General features: G+C 42.7%; 1 protein-coding gene across 8 annotated transcripts in view; it reads left to right on the top strand.

The window, feature by feature from the left end:
* The window catches only part of LOC139409505 (phosphodiesterase 4D interacting protein), a 140,110-nt gene that overhangs the window by 125,917 nt on the left and 1,491 nt on the right, over nt 1-12,702 (top strand). For 6 of the 8 annotated variants that reach the window (XM_071154765.1, XM_071154764.1, XM_071154767.1 and 3 more), the window contains 8 exons: nt 126-245; nt 1,198-1,387; nt 1,476-1,720; nt 1,966-2,243; nt 3,693-3,836; nt 4,072-4,207; nt 9,587-9,633; nt 10,039-10,123. In XM_071154765.1, the coding sequence (XP_071010866.1) occupies nt 126-245; nt 1,198-1,387; nt 1,476-1,720; nt 1,966-2,243; nt 3,693-3,836; nt 4,072-4,207; nt 9,587-9,633; nt 10,039-10,123 (1,245 nt within the window). The remainder of the gene's footprint in view (nt 1-125; nt 246-1,197; nt 1,388-1,475; nt 1,721-1,965; nt 2,244-3,692; nt 3,837-4,071; nt 4,208-9,586; nt 9,634-10,038; nt 10,124-12,702) is intronic. The other 2 variants (XM_071154766.1, XM_071154761.1) reach the window with 1 other exon arrangement.

The raw sequence follows: 12,702 nt of genomic DNA, 5'->3' as shown, positions 1-12,702 counted from the left end.
CAATGTTGACAGTCACGGTGTCAAAAAGGCATTAGTGAAATGTACTGGCCCTCCTCTTCTTCTTCATCCGTCTCTTCCTCGTCTTCCTCCTTCTCCTCTTCCTTTTCTCTTTTCCTCTTCCTCAGGTGCTCCCACCAACATCTACATCCAGGGCTTGGACTCTGTCAGTCAGTTGTCCAGTGAGATCAGAGTTCTGAAAGTGGAGAACCTCAGCCTGCAGGACCGACTCCAACAGGCCAGCAGAGGTAACCAACCGCCTGGCTCCGAGTACTCTCCAAACTGTCTAATATACTACCCAACATACTATCAATTCTGCTCTATAGCCCATTCTGTAGAGCGTTGTTCTTGCAATCCCAAGATAATGACCACTCGTATGTAAAATGTAAGTCACTTTGGATAAATGTGTTTGCTAAATGACATACTGTATATTACATTGAGAAGAGAATGATGATTGGCTGACAGCCGTGGGTGGTATATCAGACCATACACCACGGATATGTCAAAAACTATTTTTTTAGTGCTCTAATTACGTTGGTAACCAGTTTATAATAGCAATAAGGCACCTCAGGGGTTTGTGGTATATGGCTAATATACCATGGCTCAAGGCAGTATCAAGGCACTCCGCGTTGCGTCGTGCATATGAACAACCGTTAGCTGTGTTATATTGGCCGTATACCACACCTCCTCGGGCCTTATTGCTTAATTATACAATGGGTGGGTCTAATCCTGAGTGCTGATTGGTTAAAACCGCATTCCAACTGGTGGCTATACCACAGGCTAAATCTATGACGTTAAAATGCCTACAGTATTTACTCTGTTCCATCTGACTGCGCAAGCCACTGTCTCATCAGCCCAATCCACTGTCTCATCAGCCCAATCCACTGTCTCATCAGCCCAGCCAGGCAATTTATGGACTTGATCTCCACTATAAAAAACATCTAGACATCATCTCACATTTCTTTTAATGTTTCAATTTTCAAATTCCATCTTCAGCTGTTGCATAGTAATGAACGTGTCGGGTTGAGACAGACAGGCAGGCAGTTTTTCTCAGCCAGTCAAAATCATGAATTTGCATATTTTTTGATGGATATATACAAAGAAATCTAAATATAAAACAGAAAATGAAGTGCAGCTAGTTTTCCGTCTTTCCAGCTTCATTTCTGTCTTTATTTGAGTTCCTCTGTACTCTTCCCCCAGACGGGAGTAAGGAGGCGGAGCAGCTGCGTGATGCGGTGCTGTTGGGGCGTGCCCGTGTGAAGGAGGCGGAGTTAGAGACTGAGCGGTGGGCGGAACAGGGCAGGAGGCTGCACACGCAGACACAGGCTCAGACCCTGGAGATCACTCAGCTGAAACAGGACAGGCAGAACAACCAGGAGACCATCAACAGGTAGGAGGAGTGTTTGTGTGTCTGTGTGCATCTCAGTTGAGTGATTATTGTTTTGTTACATGTGTGTAACTGTGTTGTGTGTGTCTAGGTTGCAGCACGATGTGAATGTCCTGCAGCAGCAGTTGTGTGAGAGCCGTGGCCTGGCCCACTCTCTACAGTATGACCTCCAGATATGCCACAGAGGGTGTGGCGTCCCCAAGAACATGAACACAAGTGAGGGGTCACACTCAGAGGAGTCTGCACCCTTTGACCCCAGGGACCTGCATGTTCAGCTAGGGCAGCAGTTGACGTCTGGGACACGCCTTCCTGGAGCCAGGATACAGCTCTTCCATGGTGAGAGAGCGCCACCAAGGAAAGCATTCTGGGATAGGGTTAACATGTTACCACTGATTCTACTACATTTACACAGAACTTTGTAAGGATGTGTCTGAAATTGCACCCTATTTCCTATATAGTGCACTACTTTTGCCCAGAGCCAAGGACAAACGTTGTGCACTTTATGGTCAATAGGAAGCAATGCCATTTGAGATTTACCCGTAACTAACACTCATTCCCCAATCTTCCTTTCCCACTCACAGACCCTGCTCTCTCTACCCCTGTCCGAGACACTGGACTCTTCAGCCCTTCTTCCCCTCTCTCCCTCACACTGGAACCCCGGGAGGTTGACTTTTCTCTCGAGGGCCAGGCTCCAGACGGCTCCTTCGCCAACCGTAACGGCCACCATGTTGTGGGCCACGTGGATGACTTCAGTGCCCTGCAGCAGCAGATCCTGGAGGGGCGCGTCCTCATTGGCAAGATGGAGGCTGCCCTCCGGGCCACCGCCAACCACACCCTGCTGGAGCTCAGCCCGGACAAGGTGAGAGGTCAGGGGTCAGTTAGCCCAGGGGTTTTGAAACCTATCCTTGGGGACCCCCAGCTGTTCCATGTACACTACCGTTCAAAAGTTTGGGGTCACTTAGAAATGTCCTTGTTGTTGAAAGAAAAGCACATTTTTAGTCCATTAAAATGACATCAAATTGATCAGAAATACAGTGTAGACATTGTTAATGTTGTAAATGACTATTGTAGCTGGAAACGTCTACAATAGTCAATGTCAACAGTGAAGAGGTGACTCCGGGATGCTGGCCTTCTAGGCAGAGTTCCTCTGTCCAGTGTCTGTGTTCTGTTGCCCATCTTAATCTTTTATTTTTATTGGCCAGTCTGAGATATGGATTTTTCTTTGCAACTCTGCTTAGAAGGCCAGCATCCCGGAGTCAACTCTTCACTGTTGACGTTGAGACTGGTGTTTTGTGGGTACTATTTAATGAAGCTGCCAGTTGAGGACTTGTGAGGCATCTGTTTCTCAAACTAAACACTCTAATGTACTTGTCCTCTTGCTCAGTTGTGCACCGGGGCCTCCCACTCCGCTTTCTATTCTGGTTAGAGCCAGGTTGCGCTGTTCTGTGAAGGGAGTAGTACACAGCTTTGTGTGAGATTTTCAGTTTCTTGGCAATTTCTCGCATGGAATAGCTTTCATTTCTCAGAACAAGAATAGCGCAACAGTTTTCAGCTGTGCTAACATAATTGCAAAAGGGTTTTCTAATTATCAATTATCCTTTTAAAATTATAAACTTGGATTAGCTAATACAACGTGCCATTGGAACACAGGAGTGATGGTTGCTGATAATGGGCCTCTGTGCGCCTATGTAGATATTCCATTAAAAAAACAGCTGTTTCCAGCTACAATAGTCATTTACAACATTAACAATGTCTACACTGTATTTCTGATCAATTTGATATTTTAATGGCCAAAGAAATGTGTTTTTATTTAAAAAATAAGGACATTTGAAAGTGACCCCAAACCTGAACGGGAGTGTATATGAAGTCTTCTACAGCCAGCACACCTGATTCAACTTGTCAACTAAGCATCAAGCCCTTGACTTGGTGAATCAGGTGAGTGAGTTCAGGGATACAACAACATTGTGAAACTGAGGAAAGGTTAGAGGATTCACAGACACCTTACAGAGGAGTTAATGCCGCTCGAAAGGAACTTTTAGGTCCTTGGTTTAAATTGATTAAACTCATGTTTCATCTTAGTAGTGTTGTCTACAGTAACCTGTAGCTAGTTGAGCTGGTTTCATCTTAGTAGTGTTGTCTACAGTAACCTGTAGCTAGTTGAGCTGGTTTCATCTTAGTAGTGTTGTCTACAGTAACCTGTAGCTAGTTGAGCTGAAAATGTGTTAAACCTTTGGATTGTTTACCTGTGTTTTAGTTAGATTAGTTTAGTCTAACTGTTTCTGTGCATCTCTCTCTCTCTGTGTGCCAGCCTGTGGACCCTGGCGGTGTGAGGAGTCTGCTGACCTGCTCTACGACCCTGAGGAAGATCCTCGAGGATGCCAGCTCCCTGCTCAGAATGTTCTGGAGGGCAGCATTGCCCAATAGTGAGGGGTCCACTCAGAGCACCAAGACGGTCAGAATCTTATTTTCTTTGTCTGTAAGAGTTAAATGAAGGGTATTTCATTATGCTGTTAGCGTGTCATGTGTGTCACTGTTCATGTTTGAGAGCGTGTCTGTATGCTTTAGTGGGGATTTCTGTTCATGGGTTTGTCACTAGGTGGACTCCCTGTAACCTCACTGCTCTTTACAGGTGTGTAGATTTATGAAGCGTGACAGTGTGTTTTATGTGTGTGTGTGTGTGTGTCCAGGAGCTGTCTCTAAAGGAGGTCCACACCATGCGTCAGCGGATCTCAGAGCAGGAGGAGGCTCTAAAGGACGCCATGGAGAGACTGAAAAGCTCCAACCGCACCAAAGACAGTATGGAACACTTCATCGTCAGTCAACGTGAGTGACTCCTACCTCTCTCCCCCTCTTGGTCCTATATCTCTTTTACCTCTCCCCTTCCTCCCCTCCCTCTTCTGTGTTCTTCTTTCTCTCCCCTCTGTCCTATCTTCTCCTTATATCGTATTTCTCTCTGTTTCTCTGTTTCTCTGTTTCTCTCTTGTCTGTTTCTCTGTTTCCTTCTGTCTATGTTTCTCTCTGTCTGTCTCTCTGTTTTTCTGTTTCTCTGTTCTCTGTTTCCCTCTGTCTATGTTTCTCTCTGTCTGTCTCTCTGTTTTTCTGTTTCTCTCTGTCTGTTTCTCTGTTTCTCTGTTTCCCTCTGTCTATGTTTCTCTCTGTCTGTCTCTCTGTTTTTCTGTTTCTCTCTGTCTGTTTCTCTGTTTCTCTGTTTCCCTCTGTCTATGTTTCTCTCTGTCTGTCTCTCTGTTTTTCTGTTTCTCTGTTTCTCTGTTTCCCTCTATGTTTCTCTCTATCTGTCTCTCTGTTTTTCTGTTTCTCTCTGTCTGTTTCTCTGTTTCTCTGTTTCCCTCTGTCTATGTTTCTCTCTGTCTGTCTCTCTGTTTTTCTGTTTCTCTGTTTCTCTGTTTCCCTCTGTCTATGTTTCTCTTTGTCTGTCTCTCTGTTTTTCTGTTTCTCTCTGTCTGTTTCTCTGTTTCTCTGTTTCCCTCTGTCTATGTTTCTCTCTGTCTGTCTCTCTGTTTTTCTGTTTCTCTCTGTCTGTTTCTCTGTTTCTCTGTTTTTCTCTGTTTTTGTCTTTCTCTGTCTTTCTCTCTGTCTTTCGCTCTGTCTTTCTCTCTGTTTCTCTCTGTCTGTTTCTCTGTTTCTCTCTGTTTCTCTGTTTCTCTTTGTTTCTCTCTCTCTTTGTTTCTCTCTGTCTCTTTGTTTCTCTCTGTCAATGTTTCTCTGTCTATGTTTCTCTGTTTCTGTCTGTCTGTGTCTGTCTCTGTGTGTCTGTCTGTCGCTGTCTGTTTCTCTCTGTCTATGTCTCTCTGTTTCTCTCTGTCTGTTTCTCTCTGTCTGTTTCTCTCTGTCTGTCTGTCTCTGTCTGTCTGTCTCTGTCTGTTTCTCTCTGTCTGTTTCTCTCTGTCTGTTTCTCTCTGTCTGTCTGTCTCTGTGTGTCTGTCTGTCTCTGTCTGTTTCTCTCTGTCTATGTCTCTCTGTTTCTCTCTTTCTGTTTCTCTCTGTCTGTTTCTCTCTGTCTGTCTCTGTCTGTCTGTCTGTCTCTGTCTGTTTCTCTGCCTGTCTGCCTGTCTGCCTGTCTGTCTGTCTGCCTGTCTGCCTGTCTCTGCCTGTCTCTGCCTGTCTGCCTGTCTGCCTGTCTGCCTGTCTCTGCCTGTCTCTGCCTGTCTCTCTCTGTATCTCTCTGTTTCTCTATGTTTCCCTATGTTTCTCTCTGTCTGTTTCTCTCTGTCTGTTTCTCTCTGTCTGTGTTTATTTGTTTCTCTCTGTCTGTTTCTCTCTGTATGTTTCTGTTTCTCTGTCTGTTTCTCTCTGTCTGTGTTTATCTGTTTCTCTCTGTCTGTTTCTGTCTGTCTGTTTCTGTCTGTCTGTTTCTCTCTGTCTGTTTCTGTTTCTCTGTCTGTTTCTCTCTGTCTGTGTTTATTTGTTTCTCTCTGTCTGTTTCTCTCTGTCTGTTTCTGTCTGTCTGTTTCTGTCTGTCTGTTTCTCTCTGTCTGTTTCTCCCTGTCTGTTTCTGTCTGTCTGTTTCTGTCTGTCTGTTTCTCTCTGTCTGTTTCTCTCTGTCTGTTTCTCTCTGTCTGTTTCTGTCTGTCTGTTTCTCTCTGTCTGTGTTTATTTGTTTATCTCTGTCTGTTTCTCTCTGTCTGTTTATCTCTGTCTGTTTATTTCTCTCTGTTTCTCTGTCTGTTTCTCTGTCTGTTTCTCTCTGTCTGTTTCTCTCTCTGTTTCTCTCTCTGTTTCTCACTCTGTTTCTCTCTCTCTGTTTCTCTCTCTGTTTCTCTCTGTCTGTTTCTCTCTCTCTGTTTCTCTCTGTCTGTTTATCTCTCTCTGTTTCTCTCTGTCTGTTTCTCTCTCTCTGTTTCTCTCTGTCTGTTTCTCTCTCTCTGATTCTCTCTGTCTGTTTCTCTCTCTCTGTTTCTCTCTCTCTGTTTCTCTCTGTCTGTTTCTCTCTCTCTGTTTCTCTCTCTCTGTTTCTCTCTGTCTGTTTCTCTCTGTCTGTTTCTCTCTCTGTTTATCTCTGTCTGTTTATCTCTGTCTGTTTATCTCTGTCTGTTTCTCTCTCTGTTTCTCTCTCTGTTTCTCTGTCTGTTTCTCTCTCTGTTTATCTCTGTCTGTTTCTCTCTGTCTGTTTGTCTCTGTCTGTTTATCTCTGTCTGTTTATCTCTGTCTGCTTATCTCTGTCTGTTTATCTCTGTCTGTTTATCTCTCTCTGTTTCTCTCTGTCTGTTTATCTCTGTCTGTTTATCTCTGTCTGTTTCTCTCTGTCTGTTTCTCTCTGTCTGTTTCTCTCTGTCTGTTTATCTCTGTCTGTTTATCTCTGTCTGTTTATCTCTGTCTGTTTCTCTCTGTCTGTTTCTCTCTGTCTGTTTCTCTCTGTCTGTTTATCTCTGTCTGTTTATCTCTGTCTGTTTCTCTCTCTGTTTCTCTCTGTCTGTTTATCTCTGTCTGTTTATCTCTGTCTGTTTCTCTCTGTCTGTTTCTCTCTGTCTGTTTATCTCTGTCTGTTTCTCTCTGTCTGTTTATCTCTGTCTGTTTATCTCTGTCTGTTTATCTCTGTCTGTTTATCTCTGTCTGTTTATCTCTGTCTGTTTCTCTCTGTCTGTTTCTCTCTGTCTGTGTTTATTTGTTTATCTCTGTCTGTTTCTCTCTGTCTGTTTCTCTCTCTGTTTCTCTCTGTCTGTTTCTCTCTCTGTTTATCTCTGTCTGTTTGTCTCTGTCTGTTTCTCTCTGTCTGTTTATCTCTGTCTGTTTATCTCTGTCTGTTTATCTCTGTCTGTTTATCTCTGTCTGTTTCTGTCTGTCTGTTTATCTCTGTCTGTTTCTCTCTGTCTGTTTATCTCTGTCTGTTTATCTCTGTCTGTTTCTGTCTGTCTGTTTATCTCTGTCTGTTTCTCTCTGTCTGTTTATCTCTGTCTGTTTCTCTCTGTCTGTTTATCTCTGTCTGTTTCTCTCTGTCTGTTTATCTCTGTCTGTTTATCTCTGTCTGTTTATCTCTGTCTGTTTATCTATGTCTGTTTATCTCTGTCTGTTTATCTCTCTCTGTTTCTCTGTCTGTTTCTCTCTGTCTGTTTCTCTCTATCTGTTTCTCTCTGTCTGTTTCTCTCTCTGTTTCTCTCTGTCTGTTTCTCTCTCTGTTTATCTCTGTCTGTTTATCTCTGTCTGTTTCTCTCTGTCTGTTTATCTCTGTCTGTTTATCTCTGTCTGTTTATCTCTGTCTGTTTCTCTCTGTCTGTTTATCTCTGTCTGTTTATCTCTCTCTGTTTCTCTGTCTGTTTCTCTGTCTGTTTCTCTCTCTGTTTCTCTCTCTGTTTCTCTCTCTGTTTCTCTCTCTCTGTTTCTCTCTCTGTTTCTCTCTGTCTGTTTCTCTCTCTCTGTTTCTCTCTGTCTGTTTCTCTCTCTCTGTCTGTTTCTCTCTGTCTGTTTCTCTCTCTCTGTTTCTCTCTGTCTGTTTCTCTCTCTCTGTTTCTCTCTGTCTGTTTCTCTCTGTCTGTTTATCTCTCTCTGTTTCTCTGTATGTTTCTCTCTCTGTTTCTCTCTCTGTTTCTCTCTGTCTGTTTCTCTCTGTCTGTTTATCTCTGTCTGTTTATCTCTGTCTGTTTCTCTCTGTCTGTTTATCTCTGTCTGTTTCTCTCTGTCTGTTTCTCTCTGTCTGTTTCTCTCTCTGTTTATCTCTGTCTGTTTATCTCTGTCTGTTTATCTCTGTCTGTTTCTCTCTGTCTGTTTATCTCTGTCTGTTTATCTCTCTCTGTTTCTCTGTCTGTTTCTCTCTCTGTTTCTCTCTGTCTGTTTCTCTCTCTGTTTCTCTCTCTGTTTCTCTCTCTGTTTCTCTCTGTCTGTTTCTCTCTCTCTGTTTCTCTCTGTCTGTTTCTCTCTGTCTGTTTCTCTCTCTGTTTCTCTCTCTGTTTCTCTCTCTGTTTCTCTCTCTGTTTCTCTCTGTCTGTTTCTCTCTCTCTGTTTCTCTCTGTCTGTTTCTCTCTCTCTGTTTCTCTCTGTCTGTTTCTCTCTCTCTTTTTCTCTCTGTCTGTTTCTCTCTCTCTGTTTCTTTCTGCCTGTTTCTCTCTGTCTGTTTATCTCTCTCTGTTTCTCTGTCTGTTTCTCTCTCTGTTTCTCTCTGTCTGTTTCTCTCTCTGTTTCTCTCTCTGTTTCTCTCTCTGTTTCTCTCTCTGTTTCTCTCTGTCTGTTTCTCTCTGTCTGTTTCTCTCTGTCTGTTTATCTCTGTCTGTTTATCTCTGTCTGTTTATCTCTGTCTGTTTATCTCTGTCTGTTTATCTCTCTCTGTTTATCTCTCTCTGTTTCTCTGTCTGTTTCTCTCTCTGTTTCTCTCTGTCTGTTTCTCTCTGTCTGTTTCTCTCTCGGTTTCTCTCTCTGTTTCTCTCTCTGTTTCTCTCTCTGTTTCTCTCTGTCTGTTTATCTCTGTCTGTTTATCTCTGTCTGTTTATCTCTGTCTGTTTATCTCTGTCTGTTTCTCTCTGTCTGTGTTTATTTGTTTCTCTCTGTCTGTTTCTCTCTGTCTGTTTCTCTCCGTCTATGTTTCTCTGTCTGTTTCTCTCTGTCTGTTTCTGTCTGTCTGTGTTTATTTGTTTCTCTCTGTCTGTTTCTGTCTGTCTGTTTCTGTTTCTCTCCGTCTATGTTTCTCTGTCTGTTTCTCTCTGTCTGTTTCTCTCTGTCTGTTTCTCTCTGTCTGTTTCTGTCTGTCTGTTTCTCTCTGTCTGTTTCTCTCTGTCTGTTTCTCTCTGTCTGTTTCTCTCTGTCTGTTTCCGTCTGTCTGTTTCTGTTTCTCTCCGTCTATGTTTCTCTGTCTGTTTCTCTGTCTGTTTCTCTCTGTTTCTCTGTCTGTTTCTCTCTCTGTTTCTCTCTCTGTTTCTCTCTCTGTTTCTCTCTGTCTGTTTCCCTCAGTCTGTTTATCTGTTTCCCTCTGTCTGTTTCCCTCTGTCTGTTTCCCTCTGTCTGTTTCCCTCTGTCTGTTTCTCTGTTTCTCTCTGTCTATGTTTCTCTCTGTCTATGTCTCTCTTTGTCTATGTCTCTATATGTTTCTCTCTGTCTCTCTATCTCGTGTGTGTGTGTGTGTGTGTGTGTCCTTCAGCACCGATTGTGTGAGGGCCTTGGGAATGAATTACTTTTGTGTTTGTGTGTTGTGTGTGTTGAAGTGATGGGTGATAGTCACAGATTAATCACAACAGTTGTGTTTCTGATTGTTTACAGTGTCAAGAACAAAGGATGTCTTGAAGAAGGCACGGACAAATTTAGAGGTGAGCTCACCCTTTTCACCCTTTCATCTGACTTATTGATTTCTTCTCACACCCTCTAGAACTCATCACCCTCTAGAACCCACCACCCTCTAGAACTCTCACCCCTCTAGAACTCTCACCCCTCTAGAACTCTCCACCCTCTAGAACTCTCCACCCTCTAGAACTCTCCACCCTCTAGAACTCTCCACCCTCTAGAACTCTCCACCCTCTAGAACTCTCCACCCTCTAGAACTCTCCAGCCTCTTAATGCTCTTAATCTACTTAAGAAAAATCCCTGTTAGGTATTCCGTCTCCTTTACCCCTTCCTCTCTCACCCGGCCTCCTCTCTCACATGCACTCTCTATATTTGTCTCTCTATCTATCTCTATTTCGCTCCATCTCTCGCTCTTCCTTGAGTTATTCCAGGAGAACGAGCAGAGAATGTCCTCCCTTGGCCTCACTTCTTTCCCCTCCTCCTCTTCCTCTTCCTCCCATCCCTGGGTTGGTAAAGGTATGACTCCCTGGCATGCTGTGCCTGTCAGTGTGCCTGTATCAGCATCCAGTAATCCACCCTGCCTATCTTTAAAGGCCCAAATGCAGCTGTTTTTATCTCAACATCAAATTGTTTCTGAATAACAATGGTGTACCTTACTATAATTGTTTTCCATTTAAATGGTCAACAACAAAAAATCTTTCTCAATCATTAATTTTGCTACCTGTCTGGGAGTGGTCTGAATAAGAGGCCTAATTGGAGGGGTCTATTGGGAGGGATATGTAACCTGAAAATGACCTGTTATTGGCAGCGAGGTTTGGAACTGTCTTTGTTATTTGTATATAAACTTATACAGCCTGGTGATGTCACCAGGCGAGCCAAAACTCCACTCATTTAAAAACTGCAGATTAGAAGGTCCTGTGTGAAATAACACGCATCACATTTTTGCACACTTTTACAGTGTTCACTTCATCAGCTGTTGTACAATTTAGAAAACACAGGAAAAGTGAATTTTGACGGCACTGGGCCTTTAACCAGCTTCCTTCATAGAAGGAGGCCTACTAGCATTAAACAGCAGTGCATGATCCCCTCTTTGACGCAGTCACTTGGTTAAACATGTTTATTTTCTAACACCATTGTACATATAACATTTTTTATCACCTACTTATTGGGATCATACTTGTTGTAGGCCTACCATCAGCAGATTTTAGTGACCCTACTTGAGTGTGTGTGTGTGTGTGTGTGTGTGTGTGTGTTAAATTGACTCTGTTTAGGTTAGAGTGGAAATAAATAAGCATGTGAAGACAATTTGAGGTAATCATTGATGGAGTATTTTCATTGTCTTATGTCAGAACGCAATGAATCCACATGACATAAGTCATGACATTACATAGTAACATGAATATATACTATATATACAGCACCAATCAAATGTTTGGACACACTTACTCATTCAAGGGTTTTTCTTTATTTTTACTATTTTCTACATTGTAGAATAATAGTGAAGACATCAAAACTATGAAATAACACATATGGAATAATGTAGTAACCAGAAAAGTGTTAAACAAATGAAGATGTATTTTTATATTTAAGATTCTTCAAAGTAGCCCCCCTTTGCCTTGATGACAGCTTTGCACACTCTTGGCATTCTCTCAACCAGCTTCATGATCATTACCTTCTCTGCGTCTCACAAAGACATTCTCTCAACCAGCGTCACGATCATCACCTTCTCTGTGTCTCACAAAGACATTCTCTCAACCAGCGTCACAATCATCACCTTCTCTGTGTCTCACAAAGACATTCTCTCAACCAGCGTCATGATCATCACCTTCTTTGTGTCTCACAAAGACATTCTCTCAACCAGCGTCATGATCATCACCTTCTCTGTGTCTCACAAAGACATTCTCTCAACCAGCTTCATGATCATCACCTTCTCTGCGTCTCACAAAGACATTCTCTCAACCAGCTTCATGATCATCACCTTCTCTGTGTCTCACAAAGACATTCTCTCAACCAGCGTCACGATCATCACCTTCTCTGTGTCTCACAAAGACATTCTCTCAACCAGCTTCATGATCATCACCTTCTCTGTGTCTCACAAAGACATTCTCTCAACCAGCGTCACGATCATCACCTTCTCTGTGTCTCACAAAGACATTCTCTCAACCAACTTCATGATCATCACCTTCTCTGTGTCTCACAAAGACATTCTCTCAGCCAGCGTCACGATCATCACCTTCTCTGTGTCTCACAAAGACACGGAGGTTGGAGCCAAAAATCTCAAATTTGGACTCATCAGACCAAAGAACAGATTTCCACCAGTCTAATGTCCATTGTTCTTGTTTCTTGGCCCAAGCAAGTCTCTTCTTCTTATTGGTGTCCTTTAGTTGTGGTTTCTTTGCAGCAATTTGACAATGAAGGGCTGTTGATGTTGAGATGTGTCTGTTACTTGAACTGTGAAGCATTTATTTGGCTGCAATTTCTGAGGCTGGTGAGACTAATGAACTTATCCTCTGCAGCAGAGGAAAATCTGGGTCTACCTTTCCTGTGGTGGTCCTCATGAGAGCCAGTTTCATCATAGCGCTTGATGGTTTTTGCAAACTTTAAAAGTTCTTGAAATATTCCGGATTGACTGACTTTCATGCCTTAAATTAATGATGAACTGTCATTTCTCTTTGCTTTATTTGAGCTGTTCTTGCCATAATATGGACTCTGTATTTTACCAAATAGGGCTATCTTCTGTATACCACCCCTACCATGTCACAACAACAACTGGTTGGCTCAAACGCATTAAGAAGGAAAGAAATTCCTCAAATTTACTTTTAACAATGCACACCTGTTAATTGAAATGCATTCCAGGTGACTACCTCATGACGCTGGTTGAGAGAATGCCAAGAGTGTGCAAAGCTGTCATCAAGGCAAAGGGTGGCTACTTTGAAGAATCTCAAATATAAAATATATTTTGATTTGTTTAGAACTTTTTTACAATGTAGAAAATAGTCCAAATAAAGATAAACCCATGAATGAGTAGGTGTGTCCAAACTGTTGACTGGTTCTGTACATTTCCTGTAAGAATGCTGACCCGTCCATCCTCTTTT

This window comes from Oncorhynchus clarkii, chromosome 5 (genome assembly GCF_045791955.1).
Source record: "Oncorhynchus clarkii lewisi isolate Uvic-CL-2024 chromosome 5, UVic_Ocla_1.0, whole genome shotgun sequence".
Lineage (NCBI taxonomy): Eukaryota > Metazoa > Chordata > Actinopteri > Salmoniformes > Salmonidae > Oncorhynchus > Oncorhynchus clarkii.
The sequence above is the reverse complement of the archived record's forward strand: the minus strand, read 5'-3'. Positions and strand labels throughout refer to the sequence as shown.